Source organism: Neovison vison, chromosome X, assembly GCF_020171115.1.
Source record: "Neovison vison isolate M4711 chromosome X, ASM_NN_V1, whole genome shotgun sequence".
NCBI classification, from domain to species: Eukaryota; Metazoa; Chordata; class Mammalia; order Carnivora; family Mustelidae; genus Neogale; species Neogale vison.
The window spans coordinates 39,415,503-39,432,907 of record NC_058105.1 but is presented as its reverse complement, the minus strand read 5'-3'; the positions used below and the strand labels follow the sequence as shown (position 1 = coordinate 39,432,907).

The 17,405-nt window shown below is 45.9% G+C and overlaps 1 protein-coding gene across 1 annotated transcript in view; it reads left to right on the top strand.

Moving 5' to 3' along the window:
- Positions 1–17,405, top strand: part of ATG4A (autophagy related 4A cysteine peptidase) — a 51,032-nt gene that overhangs the window by 28,125 nt on the left and 5,502 nt on the right. Inside the window, exons 2-9 of the mRNA XM_044234576.1 lie at positions 3,961–4,071; positions 5,476–5,547; positions 7,659–7,757; positions 10,155–10,256; positions 10,433–10,505; positions 12,835–12,914; positions 13,582–13,769; positions 13,891–13,969. Coding sequence (XP_044090511.1) covers positions 3,961–4,071; positions 5,476–5,547; positions 7,659–7,757; positions 10,155–10,256; positions 10,433–10,505; positions 12,835–12,914; positions 13,582–13,769; positions 13,891–13,969 — 804 coding nt within the window. The remainder of the gene's footprint in view (positions 1–3,960; positions 4,072–5,475; positions 5,548–7,658; positions 7,758–10,154; positions 10,257–10,432; positions 10,506–12,834; positions 12,915–13,581; positions 13,770–13,890; positions 13,970–17,405) is intronic.

Genomic DNA, 17,405 nt, shown 5'->3' with positions numbered 1-17,405 from the left:
CAAAACAAGCAAACAAACCAAGAACAGACTCATAATTAAAGAGAAAAAACTGGTGGTTGCTAGAGGGGAAAATGGTGAGGGAATTGGGAAAACAGGTGAAGGGGTTAAGAGGTATAAACTTCCAGTTATAAAATAAATAAGTCATGGGGACTTGAAGTATAGCATAGGGAATATAGTCAATAGTCAATTACAATATTGTAATGATTTTATATGGTGACAGATGGTGACTACACTGATTGTGGTGACCATTGAATAATATATATATTGTCAAATCTCTGTGTTGTATACCTAGAACTAATATAGTATTGTGTGTCAGCTCTATTTCAGTTGAAAGTAAAATGATCAAATGAAAAAACTATTATAGAGGCCATTGATTAACTTCATAGCTGGCTGAGGCAGTAGATAACTGGAAAGCTTAAAAGAAAAAGCTAAGGAATAACGTGTTCATTGGAGCTTGGAAAGTTTGGACATACCCCTGGGAATCTAGAAGACTATATGCATGCTCAGGGCCATGTGCATTCCTACTGTTGTGTGCATGCTGAGGAAAGACCTGACGGGGCTTTAAGCTTTCACTCTGGCTGGTCCCAAGCTCTGCACAAGGGAAGACTAAGGCAGAGTTACCCACTGGCTGGCTGAATGTTGAAGGCATGTCCCAACATGTACACAGAGCCTCTTGGCCAAGACTGGGAGACTTACTGGTTCCAGAAGTTTAAGGCATCTTGGTTCAGTTATTAGCTGACCACTAAGCCAACCCAGCAGAGACTTCAGTGCAATAATCATTATTAAAGTAAAATGGAACAGAGTGAAGCCTGTTGTTCATCAGACCTTCTAGAAGCAAATTCTTGGTCCGCCCAACTGCAGTCTTTGTAGCTCTGCCTGTATAGTTTCTATCTCTTTCAATGGGCTGAAAGGGCAAGAAAATCATGTGGGGATGATGTCCTTGTTGTTTTTAAGGCAAGATAAAGGTAGTTTATGAAAAAATAATTTTAAAGGACTGTGTTATTCAGAAGTGATTCTGTTGGAAAATGCAACTTCACTTCTGCACCTCAGTGATGTCTTGGTCTGCTTCTTCATTGTGTTGAGTTCTCCTGGTAGACGACCCTATTCCCCTTTCCTCACCAGACTCTCTTGAATATACCCTCCCCATGTTAATGCTCTTTGCTTCTGTTAATCTCATCTTCTGTTGTGGCTTTCATTTGCTTCATCCATGTACCTCCATCTGGGTGTGACTATAGCCTGACACACTGCATTCTGGGATTCCATCTTCTAAGGGGAGAATCGGGAAGAATAGAGATGGTAATGACCTTCTTTCTGGCCCAAGAAGGGCTGAATAGCAAGGGAACAATTCTTTGGTGACCATTTTGATCAGGGCCATCCCAAATGAAGCAACACAGTTCTTACAGGCTTTAAGGGGGTGTACTAATTTGACCAGATGGCTGGGCCATGACTCACTGAGACAGGATTGGAGATAGAGAAACTTTTTTTTTTCTGGCCAGTACTAAAAAAAGACCCAAGGCTTATATGCATACATGCTGTACATTCATCCAGTGCTGCTCTTCCTCACCCCTACCAAAGGAATGCCAAACGGGCTGCCCCTTTCCTGCACTCCTCTTGAGCTCCTTATTTTCTGACTCTGTTTCTAGGCTACACTGGATGTTCATTTTAACCTGGTTTCTCCTGCCTGTGAGGGGTAAAGAGTAGGGTGGGAAGGTACACAGTGTGACTTACGCCACCTCAGTCCACCACCTCCTGGGGATGGCCTGACCTGGTGGTCATTTTTAGCCTGGTATTTCCTGGGCCTGGGCCAGGGGCCGAGGCCAGTGGCAGAAAGGGTAAGATGGCACAGGTTCCCTGGCAGATTCTGCAGTGATGAGCATTCACTAGGGAACAAAATGGCTGCCTCATTTCTAACCCCTTCAGGTTTGAGATACTGTCGGAGACTCTAACCTTAATGATTAAAACATCCTGAGGAGAAAGGCTACTTAAATCCCTGAAAGATTGGGCTTCTGTAATAAGTTTCAAGAAAGGAGATATCCCTGGGTAGCTGTTTTTCTAAAATTATAACTTCAGATTGTAACTTCAGTTTGCACAAATTATACAAAATAAAACTTTAGCCTCCAACCAAGTATTTTGAGCAGGTGAACCTGTTTTCATGATCATATGGGACTCGTTTATATTTAGGAACATTTATTTCTATGAAAACAACATGCTTTTGCCTCAGAAAACAAAGTCAAAAGTAAACAATTCATCCTTTCAAGTGGGTTAAACATATCTCATAATGTCATTTTTACAGGAAGACTGTTCCCATGGGGCTCGCAGGGACTGCTTTGGGAGAGTCCCTGCAGCTGCTTGGAGCTAGGGCCCCTACTCTCTCTGAGCTCCCTTCCCCACAGGGGTCAGGGAGCCTCCAAGAGCTCAGAGGAGAAGGCATGTATTAGCTGTCTTAGCTTTGAACTTGCAGTGCGTTGAAATATGAGCTATTTGGTTTCTCTGGTTATAGGTTAAAATAGGTTTTTGTGGGCTATCTTGGAAACTTATTTACCACCTACAATATTATTTTATCTCAGAAAATTGCTTATAGAGAACTTTTGAGATAGGACCCCTTCATAAGTCATTCTAAACTCTTTGAGCAGACTCTTTCCCACAGGAGATACAAAAGTGAATTTTACCTCATCCCACATTATGTGGTCCCAAGTTCTGAGAGTCTGGCCCGTGAATTGCAAAGATTAATTATGTCTTTTTCAGTTACTTTATCATGAGAGATTACCACAGGCATCTGTGAATCTCAAGAACAAGTTATTTCTATCTTCAACTTAAAGATCCTTCTCTGCAGAAGTCATATGTGAATAAAATGGCAAATAAAAGTACTGTGAAAAGAAGGGCCATCTGTACCCCAATGTTCATAGCAGCAATGGCCACAGTCACCAAACTGTGGAAAGAACCAAGATGCCCTTCAATGAACGAATGGATAAGGAAGATGTGGTCCATATACACTATGGAGTATTATGCCTCCATCAGAAAGGATGAATACCCAACTTTTGTATCAACATGGGCAGGACTGGAGGAGATTATGCTGAGTGAAATAAGTCAAGCAGAGTCAATTATCATATGGTTTCACTTATTTGTGGAGCATAACAAATAGCATGGAGGACAGGGGGAGATAGAGAGGAGAAGGGAGTTGGGGGAAATTGGAAGGGGAGATGAATTATGAGAGACTATGGACTCTGAAAAACAACCTGAGGGTTTTGAAGCGGCAGGGGGTGGGAGGTTGGGGAAGCCAGGTGGTGGGTATTAAGGAGGGCACGTATTGCATGGAACACTGGGTGTGGTGCATAAACAATGAATTCTGTTACAATGAAAAGAAATTAAATTTTAAAAAGAATTTAAAAAATAAAGTCTATTAAAAATGAAAAAAAAAAAGTACTTTGAAAACATCTGGGCTTCCAGCTGGAATCTTACATTTTCACAGCTGTGTAATCTTCCATGTTCGTCATAGCTCTTTCCAAAGCCACAAGCCACTTGAAACCTCACAGTGTCCCCTGAAACGTGAGCAAGAGTTGGGTATGCAAGCATTAGGTGAGATAAAGGATGCAAGATAAAGCATTAGGTATCACCGTATTACCTTGACACACTCCTGCTAGGAGAAGCTAGCTAAGTGGCTATTTACAAAAAAGACCCCATGACAAAAAGGTTCTGAAATGACCATCACTAAATATTCAGAGATGGTACCAAATGGGACCACAAGAAAGGGAAGGTGGGTATAGGTGGTCAAAAGGAAATCCCTCTACTAGAGGATTTTGAGGCTTCCTGAGTGTCTTTGTTCCTCAAAGAAAAGGATTTGCTTCCACACGATTCAGGCCAATGACCTTCCACCTTCAGGATGGAGGGAATAATCAGTAAGCCACAGAAGCGAACCCTCTCGGTCACATTTTGCTGTAAGTTTCTCTCCTCTTCTTTCAGTTTTATCCAGGTATGAAAACCAGATTACTATTTTTGCTGACTACTTAGAAGAATTTCCAGATACAGATGAGCTGGTATGGATCTTGGGGAAACCGCATCTCCTCAAAACGGGTAAGGTTTGGTAGCATTTGTCTCTGAGAACCCAAATGAGGTGGGTGCCTGAGGTTAAGGTCCCATTCATTTTTCCTTATCGGGTTGGTGGAATGTTACTTTGGTTACTGTTAATGTCGCTCTTAGGTGGATGTATAGACCTTGCAGCCAGAGGAATTCAAGCCTCAAACCCTTTGCCTGCATAGATTGCTTCCAAGGCCCCAGGAGTCCCTGGGTGGCGGGAAGCGGGGGAGAGTTCATATGGTCATGAGTGTTGGTACGATTTGAAAAAAGTCAGAAATATTTTTATTCTTTTCTTAAAGGAGAACCACTGACTTCTGTAAGCCTTGGGTTTCATAAACCATGCCCCCACTCCTAGTATCACTGACCAGTACTTAGTCTGCAATGCCTGGACTGCAGACTTCCCATTCTCCTTGTGTCCTTTTCTGTCTAGATTCAAAATGCTGCCACCTAGGGGACTCCTAAGCAGCCTATGGCTGTCAGAAACTCTCACATGCAAGGGGTCTTCTTCTAGCTGTCGATCTTCACTGACGGTCAGCACTGTCTCAGTGTAGTCTGACCTTGTATGGAACTTTTAGCCACCGCAGCTAGGTGGGAAGGAGGCTGGGATATTTCTTCCCTACCCTTGTATACTTACAGATTGGGGAATTCCTTTTCCCTAACACTGCTAACAACCCAGCACCCAGTTGAAGCCTGAGCTTGGAGAGAGTCAACTCTGCTTTTTCTGTTTATCTGAGGAGAGACCCTCTTTGAAGGCCTTAGCATTGAGGAGGAGATAGGAAGGAGCTGATTACAATGCAAGAAATGCTTTGAAGAAACACACAAAAGCACTTGTGTTGTTCTGTATCCATTTGGATTACAATGCCAGTTGTAGTAGGTAGTACGGACACAATTTAATTACTTAATTTGCTTAGCGGGTATCTCTTCTTTTTAGGTAAACACATGTACATGCACACACACATGTGCATGCCCCCCTCTCATCCCTCCCCGCCCCTGCCACCATTTTAGATAATGGACAGCGGGTACCAGTGAGAGAGCCAACCAACTGTCAGCGTTCGGGCAGGGGCTGATGGCCTTGCTGGCGGGTTATCCTTGCTTTTCCTATTCCTCGTCTTTTGGCCGTGCTCCCAATGTTAGTACCTGCCAGGGCCATGTCGCTCTATTAGAAGGAGACAAGGAACCACCCCGGGGGCCAGTAGCTCTGGTCAAAACCTAGGTGAGGAGGAATGTTGAAATTACTTGGATAAGATAAGACTGGGTTGCCTCCAAACTTCTCTAGCCCCCTTGTAATAGTACTGACCAGTCGGTTATTTGAAAATGAGTTGGCTGCTGGCCCAGAAATCAAAAGCAGATATCTTTAGATGGGATATGGTGATTTAATTGTAATTTCACATTTAATTACAGAAAAATCTAAGCTGTTGTCTGATATAAGTGCTCGCCTATGGTTTACATACAGAAGGAAATTTTCACCAATTGGTAGGTATATCGTTTGTTGTGCCATGCTTTCTTCCTTGTAGATCGCTTGCCTGAGGTTATCAGTGACTTCACAGAAATCTCAGAATTAACAGCTCACTGTGGTGAAGAGGGGCTTTAGGGGAATAACTAAGTCTTAAACTTTATTCGGAATTATTCGGAAGTTTCATTGCCAAAGTGCCTCATTGTGTATGGTTCCTTGGTGTTAAGGTATAACACCATTATACTTTTGAGTCCAGCTCCAAGAGTTCAGGCACCAGATTACATTCCTTGTTTTATTTCCAGGAACAAGGAGAAAGTCAAACCTCTAATTTGGGTAATATTTACTAAATTATAATCCACTTCTCTGTAGAGCTATGCAATCATTAAAGACAATTATACCTTGAAAGAAAGACAAGAATTCCTTTGTTTTCTTCCCCGTATGAAATGAAAGCACCTTGCCCCTGCAAGATGAATTATTATAGATTTCCTTGGAACTAATGATGCACTGTGAGAGTACTACCTGCTGTTTAGGAAAACAGGACGGGTTAAGAAGCTAAGAGAATAAGCTCCCCTTAGAGAAAATCTGTTTGTGAGTAGGGTGGCCTATTCCTGGTATCATGACCCTGTAGGCAAAGAGTATCAAATCCAAATCGTAGAAGCGTTTTCCTAAGAGAAAAATCTATCTGATTTTGGTGCAGGCCTGGACCTAGGAACTGGAGTGAAATCCTCTTTTCCAATAAGTGCCCCAAACCCAAGTCCACATGGATGGTGTTTGCACTCCACAAGAAGTGTTCAAGCAGGAAAACAAACCAAAGAACAATCTTTAGTACCCAGTGGTTTTGAACTGTTAACTTTCTCTAGGTGAAGAGATCTTCACAAGGCTTGAGAACATTTGCAGTTCAACTCTGACAACGTTTTGCCAATTGGCGATCTCCTCTTTATGTGGGCCTCACTGCATCCTTCCTGTACTAACGTGGCCTATAATCCCGCCATTAGCAATAGCCAAAGGGCTTCCCCTTCCAGTTGACGGGTTGGCTCAATCGTCCCCATCTTGCTATAGCAACTTTCCTTTAGTCCCCACAACCATAGGAAAAGGGTGGGCCCCTATGGCCCACTTGTCTTAATAGGCTGATGACCCTTCTTAAAGTCAGTCTGGTGAGGTGGTGCTCAAAGCATCGTTTTCCACGTCCACGTTGGAGGGGGATGGAAAACAATGAAAGCAGGATGTCTCCTCTGCCTTCCAAGTTATCTGATTTCACTGGTACCTTGAAAAAGGATATTGAGCTCAGGCTGGCCACCTATGTGGGATTTTTGTTACATCAAGCATCCTTAAATTGAACCTATTGTCTTACTTCATTTATTAACTGGTTTTAGGCCTTTTAAAGATGTGACCCATTTCTCATTTATTAGTAGCATATTTAATGATGGCCATGTCCTGAGTGGATTGTAGAACACTTTCACAGATATTTTCTCCTTTAGTGTTCACAGTATCCCCCAATGTTAGGCGGGGTATGTGTTGTTGTTCCCAGTCTACGTCCAAGACTTGGATCAGGCACCTAGAGACAGACAGTCCTTCTGATGCCCAATCTAAGACTCTTTCCTCTATTTTATATTGTCTTGCTGCTCAGATCTTCCTAATGTGTGTTTCTCACAGTCTCTCACAGAGAGACTCTCATAGAGCCTTCCAGATCTCTTTGACCAAGCTGATGATTCCCTTTTGGTGGCACTGATTCCTTAACTAAGGTTAAGACTGGATTCCCTGAGAAGGGAGCCGAGCAAAGCCAAGTTTGGTCAGGCAGATAATGATGTGGCTTGGGTTAGTGGTGGTAGTCATACCCGGCCATCATCTACCACAACTGTGGGCACACCGCATGGGACGTCTCAGGGGAGAAGACATAGTGGCAGGTTTTGTCCATTTGTTGGTTTTGTCTTTGGCCATAGAAACTGTTTCGGTTAACTCCACGTCCCCTTTGCAACCCCTGCCCTCTACCAAACCCTGCTGGCTGTCTGGTTGTTTCTCTCGCCACAGAGTCTGTGTGTCTGTCTGTCTTATATGATTCCCACGCATGCTGATGTTTCAGGAGAAGGCATCTGAGGGACCTCACAGTCATTCCCATCCGTTTTGCCAACAGGGGGGACAGGCCCTTCATCAGACGCTGGCTGGGGATGTATGCTACGCTGTGGACAAATGATGCTGGCTCAGGCCCTGATCTGCAGACACTTGGGAAGGGGTGAGTTAAATGGGTCTCCCCTTGGAGGCCTCCACGGTACCACTGCCTGCTGGTGGCTTAGCAGTGGGGCTGAAGTTCAGGAACAGTCAGCAACAGAGCTGAAGGTCCTCCAGTGCTCTCTGCAAGCCCCAGTGGCGGGGCTGACAGGTCACTAAAGCCTCCCACAAGAAGGAAACAGCCGACATTTCCTTGTGACTCACCAAGCCCGAGAGTGATTTTCCTGGGACAGAATTGAACAGGGAGGCAGGTGTGTCATTCAGAGTTTCCATGTTCACTATTGTTCCAGCGAGTCCTTAAACGGGTCAGATAACAAAGGGAGCAGGAAGAAGGGTGTGGCGGGTGGGCTGTTTCTTGACCTCCTTTAAAATGTCCACCCAGTGAGGGACGGAAGACCCAAAGGAAGTGCCTGATGAGGGAGCTGGAGCTATTTTCATTTGGGTTTGCCGAGAATGTCCATTTGGTGATGAAGGGATCCTTAAATTAGCTTTCTCAGGAGGCCGATTCATTAAGAACCTTCCAGTGATCTTCGCTGAAGCCCTCGAGTCTTGCATTCTTAAGCCATGTGCATGCTTCCCTGTGAGCATCTGGAGGATGACCTTGACTGGGTGCCTGTGAAGGCACTTGGGTGAAAGCTGGTTTTGACCTGGGGATGAGGGAGTAAAAGGACTCCTTGGACAAGATCTTACCTGCTGAGCTCATTGGCTGTGGCTCCCTGAGATTCCTTCTTCCCCCAGTGCACCTTCACCAAAGCAGACAGTGGGCAGGGGACGTGAGGGGAGGGGGCGTCTAGGGAGGTTTTAGGGCTTTGAGGCCTTCTCTTCAGGGTTTATAATAACCTAAACCTGCTTCCCCTGGGGAGTATCATAATTCCAGTTTTACAGATGAAGAAACTGAGGCTCAAGAAGTAAGGTGACTTGACCAGGGTCAAACAGGCAAGAAAAAGCATGGATTGTGGAATAGAAGAAGGCAGGTCTCCTGACTCCTTGGCCAGTGATGTCTCTACTGTACGCATCCAGCTTGGAGCAGATCCACTCTCTTTAACTTCCCATGTATAAAACACAGCAAGATGATGCTCCTGGAATGAATTTTGTTGGAGGCAGATGAGGAAGTCATAAAACCCCACAGTCAGCAGTTGTTTTAACAGAAAAGCAAATGGCAGGGAGAATTTGGAAATTGATCTTGCAGCTGAAATAAATTCAACAATGTAATTTTGTACAGAAGTGTTTTGGAGTGCCTCCTATTCACTTACTTCATAATTAAGGCGGAGTGCACACTTATCGCTGTCATTGGTCAATATTTAGTGGTTCTTAGCAGCCAGCTAATCAGGATTTCCCCAGACTTGGACAATTCGGTAGCAAATGAAAAAAGAGAGAGAGAGAGAGAGAGAGAAGTTGAATGGAGTTCACCCTCTGAAGACGGTGCTACCTACAAAGTTTAAAACTTTTATTTCAGAACTATTAGAAGCAAAGAGATCAGAGACTGGAGATAATGGCCTTCCACTTCAAGAATACTTTAGTCGTAAAGTTATTAAACTCTGTCTAAAACCTCAGGAGAGAAGTTAGTGTCTCGGAAGCCAACTAAACCCCAGAGAGCTGTCCCATGAGATGGAGTTCCTAGAGCAGAGGGAATGGGAGAAGCACGTCCTGTCAACGGTAGTGATTATGGAGAATTTTTGTTCTTGTCTAGAGTCCTGTGATAAATAGACTCTGGGGCATGTGGGGGGCCATGCCTCAGGCAGAGAGGGAATTCCTGTAGATGTAATTATTTGGGTTTTGGTCACAAAGAAGCTTTGAGCACTTGATAGGAAAGGTATTTGTTTTGCCAAAAGCCCACGTGGACTTTTTCAAGGTTGTGTAAAAATGGCTGCATACCAATTTTTTTGAGCTTCCTTAGTCACGAATTGTATCTGTTCTCCTGCGCAGTTGTGTGTGTGAATAGCACTTCCCCTACGAAACTCTTTTGGCAATGCTGCCAAAATATACCAGTGAAGGCCGTTGTTGTCTGTGTGGAGATGAGACAGTATGGCGTCAGGGTGATAAAAGGATACACTTCCGGGTTTTGTGAGGACCTCCTACTCATGGAGTAGCTGATCAGAAAAGCCTTTTCTGACCTTGTTTTTGTGTAATATTTATCTAGCATCAGCCCTTGGGCTAAGTCAATTCCTTGATCAACTCTTTGTTTTGCTTTTACTTTACACCCCCTGAGACCTTGAAAGTAGTATCTCCAGATGTCTTTGTCATCAAAATTGAAGTTACTTAGGAATGTTCTTACTCCACGGCCCCTGCCTTCTAGCTGCAACTCCTTCGTTTTCCTTCTAACCTCGTAGTTATGGCAAGAGTGCAGAGAGGTAATAAGCAGTTATAAAAATGACTTTAACTCATTTTTTTTCCTGCAAAGACTGGAACTGGGAGAAACAAAAAGAACAACCCAAAGAATACCAACGGATCCTCCAGTGCTTCTTAGATAGAAAGGACTGTTGCTACTCTATCCATCAAATGGGTGAGGTCGCATCGCTGGTTTTAAGACAATGTCTGTACCCATTGCTTTCATCCCCTGCCTTATATGTGGTTCTGCGAAGTTGTCCATCTGCTTAATTATTTATGCAAGGAATTAGAAACTTGTGTGCCGGAAGAACTTTTGCTGATGTCTTTTCTTTCTCCCTCAATTAAAAACAGCGCAAATGGGTGTAGGAGAAGGGAAGTCAATTGGCGAATGGTTTGGACCAAATACAGTTGCACAGGTGTTAAAGTAAGTGAGTCTGGTGTCCGCCTTACTGTACTGTCTCCTATGCCTCCCTCTTCTGCCTACTCCACGTTCCTATCAGTCTAGATCTTCTTGCCATGCCACTGAGCCACCAAGCATCTGGGCCATTTTGCTCAGGCAGTTCTTTGAGATGGGCATGTGCAGAATCTGCTCACCTTCTAGGGGACCGTCAGACTGAAGGTCACTCTGAAGCCCAAGGGCTAAGACTAAGTAGTGGCGGAAGCCTGAGCCAACCTAGGCAAGACCCGGACTCCTACCCTATAGAGTATAAAAGACCTCATTCATTCATTCATTCATTCAGTATTTACTGAGTGGCTCCACCGTGCTAAGTGCTGGGTATACGTGCTAAGTGCTGGGTATACGGAAATAAACTAGACATGGTCCTTGCCTCAGGGAGCTCGCCACCTATGGGAGGAGACCAACCCCGAGGGAGGCTTGGGATCAGTCATTTATCTCTTAGCCAACTCCACATACCCCAGCAGGGTCCTTTTGCCATGGCTCTGTTAAATTGCAGAATTCACCTCCCATGGCTGGAGAATCTAAGACTGACATTTTAGCAGTGAACGGGGTGAGTGGCTTTAGCCCCTGCACCTGCAGGCCTCCTTGCCTGTTGTCCCTCTCCTTCCTGACGCCTGCCTTCGAATGCAAAGTCAGTGAGGGCAGAGATTGTATTTGTCTCGTTCACTACTGTAAGGCTAGCACATAAAACTGCCTTGCACACACAGTGCTCAAATGCATACTTGAAGGATGAATGAAGATGGCATCCAGAATCTGGGGCGGGATTTAGGCCCTCAGAAGATTGAAACCATCTGGACTCCTTGGGTGTAGCTTGCTTCTTCAACTACTGGGTTCTCTGGAGGAAGATGGGGGGACCTGCTCCATGAAAAGTGCCGAGGGGGCACTGTTTCAGTTATAAGCCAGTCTTCATGGAAACAGAATGCTCTGGAAATGTGCTCATGAGGGAAGTAGGCTGGATTTCCCGGGGACCCAAGTGAAATCTGTATCTTGGCTTTACTTCTTGCTAATGGTACAGCCCATCTAGAGCACTTTCTTACCTTAATCTACAGTACCTTCAGGGGGCATGGTTGACTCTGCTGAGCGAAGATCTGACAGTATTTTGGGAACCAGTGTAGGAAGCCAGGGTAAAACACATAAAAGATGAATCAGAAGGGCCATGCCGGGTCTCAGGCCCAGCCTGAAATAACTTGGGTTTTTATGTGACGTCCCTCAGAATTTGCTTCTTTCATCTAAATTTTGAAGTTCTCAACAACGGACAAATGGAAGCATATTTTTTAAAAAAAATTTAAGTGGGTCCTGATTCTTCGTGATTGTTACCATTAACAACAGAGTATTATTATATCAGGGAAAGGTCATACCTCAAACGGAATGAAATTAAAGTGGAATGGTAATTAACCTCTTCCTAGGAGCTACCTTGGTCAGGAAGAGAATTTTTTTTTTCTCTTTTGTCCAGTAAGACTGCGCTTTACCCAAGAATCCCGGAAGTACCCGGGTTAAACAGGCCTTCTTTCAGACAGGCGAGAGAGAAATGTAAGGGAGATGAGGTCATGCTGCTTTACTCAGACCCCAGATGATCCCTCTATGAAAGGGGTTTTATTTCTAACCCCTTCCAAAGTCACACAATTCCCCATGCTCTCTGTCTTCAGCTATTGACCAACAAGGTGCCGCACCAAGGCCACCTAAAGCTAAAGTTTCTCGAATAGCGTTTGCACTGCATGTGTGGAGGGATGTAAGAGATCTCTCTCTTTTTCAACATTTTCCTGGGCCTTATTCTCTGTATTATCTATGCTCCCAACCCCTTGTGTGTATGTATATATGTATATATGTGTGTATGTGTGTATGTGTGTGTATATGTGTGTATATATGTACACACACACACACACACACTTTTTTTTTCCATGACAATTTCCCTTTTTTGGGAAAAATACCCTAGTAAGTCAGATTGTCTTTTATTTGAGAAGAAAAAAACAAGATCTCTTGGCAGAAATGTTGGTACCTTTTCTCTTTCACCCAGCAGGAGTGACATCATCTTGTGAGGTAGATTTTTCCATTACGTAAAGCAGGTTTTTTTTTTTTTTCAGGATTTGAAAACAGTGACTCTGTGGCATTCTCAAGGGTCCTGGACATGGAATGTTCCAGGGCTCTCAGTCCAGGGGCCAGAGCTTGACTCAAACCCTAACTTCTCTGTGGTTCAGTGTTCAGTGACTTTAGGGACACAGGACATAGATTGTGCTGCTCCCTGCTGATGATGTTGCCATCTTCCCCAATTTTGACTTCATTGTGTGTTGCTTTGCAGAAAACTTGCTTTATTTGACGAATGGAATTCCTTGGCTGTTTATGTTTCCATGGATAACACAGTAGTCATTGAAGATATCAGTGAGTCCCTAGCTTCTTTTCCTTCCTGGGAGTTGGGTGGTTGAGGTCCTTCCTCAACATTCAGAAAGTGTGTGCATGTGTGTGTGAGAGAGAGAGAAACAGACAGACAGACATACACTGCCTCCAGCCTGCTTCACCAAAGTAGGGAAACTTAGGGGAGCATAGGACTCTGGTTAATCATTCCCTGTGCCTTTTCTTCTCTTCCCTTTCAGCTTTCTGAAAGGAAGAAAACAACGAGAGGGTCCTCTCTCCCTGGAAGGGCCCAGACCCTTTCCCTGCAGGATACTCAAAGTGAGGATAATCAGTTAAACCACTGACAGGTCTTCTGCCAAGGCCACCATTTGCCCAGCCCTATGCTCTCCACCATGGGGTTAGAGAAACCGAAAGATACGGCCCCTGTCTCAGAGGCCCTTGCGGACTAGTTGAGAAATAAGATTTTCTCAGTGAGCCCCTAATATCTGGCAGGAGGTGAGCGCTCAGGTGCCAGAAGGAAGTAAGGGCTGGAGGAGCAGCCTGGGCTTCCCGTGGGAGGTGAGGCAAGCTGGCCTCTGGTGGCAGAGGGGGTGGGGCTCCAGGCCAGGAGATGAGGAGGCCCATAGCGTCACCCTGGGCATATCTCCGGTGACTGGATACCCCTTGACCCAGTTCTCTTGTCTTATCTTTCCAGAAAAAATGTGTTGTGTCCTTCCCTTGAGTGCCGATACAGTGGGGGAGAGTCCCCCTGACACTCTGAACGCGTCGAACCAGAGTAAGGGCACCCCTGCGGGCCGCCCAGCCTGGAAACCCCTGCTGCTCATTGTGCCCCTTCGCCTGGGCATAAACCAAATCAACCCTGTCTACGTTGATGCGTTCAAAGTAAGTCAGTCCTTTTCCCGGGCCCATTGCCGCCTGCCCATCACACCGCCATGTGAGCACGGAGATCCGTGAGCAGCAGTCCACAAGTGAGTTGAGAATCTTGCATTCTCTTTCCCTCTAGGAGTGTTTTAAGATGCCACAGTCTTTAGGGGCATTAGGAGGAAAACCAAATAACGCCTATTATTTCATAGGATTCTTAGGTAAGAAAAGAGGATTCACAAGTAAGTCGTCACGGGCTGGGTTGGGGGTGGGCAGAAAGTTTGCACGGGAGCCCAGGCAATTCTGGTTAGGGGACCCTCATCTCACCCAGAGCTTCCATGGCCTCTGGTCAGCTCATCCTGTCTCTGGCCTGATCTGTGGAGAATAACACTTCTTGGTGCCCCCTTCAGTCCCTCCACTGCCTTGCCTCTCAGAAAGATAGTTCCACAGCTGCTTGCCCATGGGACCACCCCAAGGGCATGACATCATTTTAGCATCTCCCTCTCCTTTCTGTGGGGGCTCAGGGAGGCAGGGTTTCACTCCCCTGGCATGATGGATCTCCCTCTTCTTGGGCCTTGGGCACCTGGTCTAGGACCTATCCTCTGACTTCCCAGGCCCATGCAGCTGGGCCTGCTGCCTCACTGTTTGGAGCCATGAACAGGAAGAATTGAGAGGAGACAAAGACAGAGCTATCCTTTTTCTGCTAATGGGGGCTAAGCCTTAAAACCACTAATGTTCCTAACACGGATCCTAACAAACAACCCAGCATTCCCTTGCCTCAGCTGATGCCTCTGGAACTCCAGCCACCCTATATACGAGCTGTGATCTGAGTCATTTAAGGCCCTTGGCACACCAGGCAAGCTAGCCCAGTACTTCTCAAACTCTGGTGTGCACACAGATCACCCTGAGAGGTGATTAAAATGCGGGTTCAGCAGGTCCGGGGTGGGCCCAGAGATTCTGCACTTTTAACTAGGTGGGCCCAATGCTGCTGGTGTACACACCACATGTTGTGTACCAAGGGCCCAGGCACCTGGTTGGTGCTGAAGAGCACAGGGAAGGGAGTGGTGTGGCCTGAAATTGGGTCTTGGGGAATATGAGCTTGGGTTATAATGGGGAGCCTTGGATAGGCAAGAGGAGCCAGAGCAGGCATAGGGAATGGCATGAGAGATGTGCAGAGCAGAGGGTACAGTGGGCTTGGCCACCCTCCGCCCCACTCAGAGATTCAGAGAGCTGAGGTGGCATGGGAAACTGACATCCCCAGCCTTGTCGGCTATCTCCCATGCCAGCCGTGTGACAGCAGGAAAAGAATGTCCACTCTTTCATCTCAGTTTCTTATGGAAAATAGGGCTGAGGCCCCTGGCCAGCTCAGCTGAGGGTAGAGCACGCAACTCTTGCTCTTGGGGTCCTGAGTTTGAGCCCGACATTGGGCATAGAGTTTACTTTAAAAAACAAAAAAGAACATAGGGCTCACCCCTGCCTTGCTGTGTTGTCACCTCACAGAATAGCACTCAGCCAAGAGCCGGGGATGTAGTGCACACCCAGTGAAAGGTGACCCCACCCTTCCTGACCCCCAACACTGGCCTTTCCTTTGCCTGCTTTCTTCTCTTTGAGGTGGGGTTTCTGCAGTGGCCTGAGCGCTCACTATTGCTGCCATCTATTGGTCAAGCCTGAGAACTACAGCTTTGCAAATCAGGGAGACATTTGTTTTTTCTCAGTACAAAATACAGTCTTTGGAGTCCTATACATGCCTTCCACTTCTAAACTTTTGGGTTCCTGTCAAAGAAAAGGTTGCAAAAATAAATTTTGCCTTTTTCTTTGCTCGAGGACAAGGCAGAAACCGATTGGAAAATAATTTTGGAGGGACTTCAAGGAACAATGAATGGGATTCCTGGGGGGCCTGAACTTCCCTTACCCCAAGTTACCCAGAGAGAGTTTGCCAAGCTGGCATAGCCCTCCTGTTTCGTGAGACTTCTGGGTCAAGGTGACTTTTGTGGAGGTTGACTACTCATTAAAGGAGTGTGGGCAATCCTCAGCAACCCAGACAGAGGTGTGCACAGTTCCCATTTGCTCATTGCCTTTCATAAATCCTTTGCTTCACCTTTATTGGAGGCCCCAAAGTCCTCCCGAATCCCCTTGTCTAACTTACCCCCTGACTGTTTTAGGTTGGGGATTCCAGAATGGTCAAATGTCTGAAGGGAGGGAACAGATGAGAACTGCCATTTGCTGAAAAGCTATCTTGTGTCAGGGACCCTGCAAAGTCCCACCCCCAGACAGATAGATAGAGAACATACATACACAAAGAGGTATAGAAGATAGTCCAATATACAGATATAGATACAGATAGTTAGATACTCCTGTGAGGTAAAGCTTAGTATAGTGAAACTAAGAGTTGGAGGGGTTGCCTCAAAGTCACCCAGCTAGAAAGTAGCCAAACCAGCATTCAGTTCCAACGAGGCCATCTCTGCCTGCCATGCTACCTTGCTTCCTGAGGGCCCTCTTTTCCAGTGGGAAGCTGGGGAAAGCTCTCAATGTGTGACCCTATGTCCAGGATGAGAGTCTGTCTGTCCAGTTTTGCCTGCTTAGACAGGAGATGTTTGCCCCCTGCACTTCGGGGAAGGTTGCCACCAAGGATCCATAGCATGAGCCGCTTGTCTGCAGATGGCTGACCAGATGGCCTCTTGTTCTCAGGCCTAATTAGAGACCTGGGTTTGGTCCCCACATCACTTCTAGAACTTTTGGGGGATTCTACTGTATCTCTTTTAAGCATTCTCAGAAACAGCGGCACCTGAAAAGCTCCATACGCACGCACACACACATGCACACACACACCACACACACACACACACACACACACACATGCAGACACACACCTGGAAAGGGCCAGAATCAGAGAGGATGCTCTTATTTATCCAATTATTCCCAGCACCTTAACTTGAAACACTGGCAGAATGCTTGCTCCTAATCCCGCTTTGGATTTCCATTTTCTTGTGCACAGCTTCCTTTCCTTCTTACTTTTCTGTGGTCATAGGTAGGCTTCCTTCTGAACATCCTGGTTATTGCTTTTCTTTGTGACTTGAAGCTTTTGAGTTATAACTGATCTACCCACCAGTAGTCTAGCGGGGAGATATATGTCCACGGTAGAGACAAGTTAAGCTATTCATCAGGCATCAGAAACACGTTGTCTGCCGACAGAAACTCTTAGATGTGGCCCAACGCCATTCTGGATGCCACTCCAGGGAGGGTCTTGGGGGGCATCTCTTCCTACCCCATTCTCCTGCCTTGGGTAGATCTCTCTTTGGTTGCCCAACCCCGTCTACAACACAGAGGCCCAGATGGTCCTGAAGGCTGGCCAGTGAGGATGGGCTACCACTCTGGCCAAGTCAGCAGGACACTGATGAGCCCTGGAGGGCCTCTCAGCCCTTTGAATATCAAAGTAGAGGTGTTACTATCTTAGACTCCTCCCAGGTCGTTATTGGGTTGGGCTTTTTCCACCTTGACAAAGCATGGCTCTTCTCTCCTTTGTGCAGGCAGATCATCTCAAAGTGAATTTCCTTGGTGAGGTGTGTCTGTGGTGGAATCAAAGCTTTCCACTAGGAATCGCTTAACTTGCTAGCTAAGTGAGACCAGAAGTCAGAGCCCATCATTAACAGAGTCAGC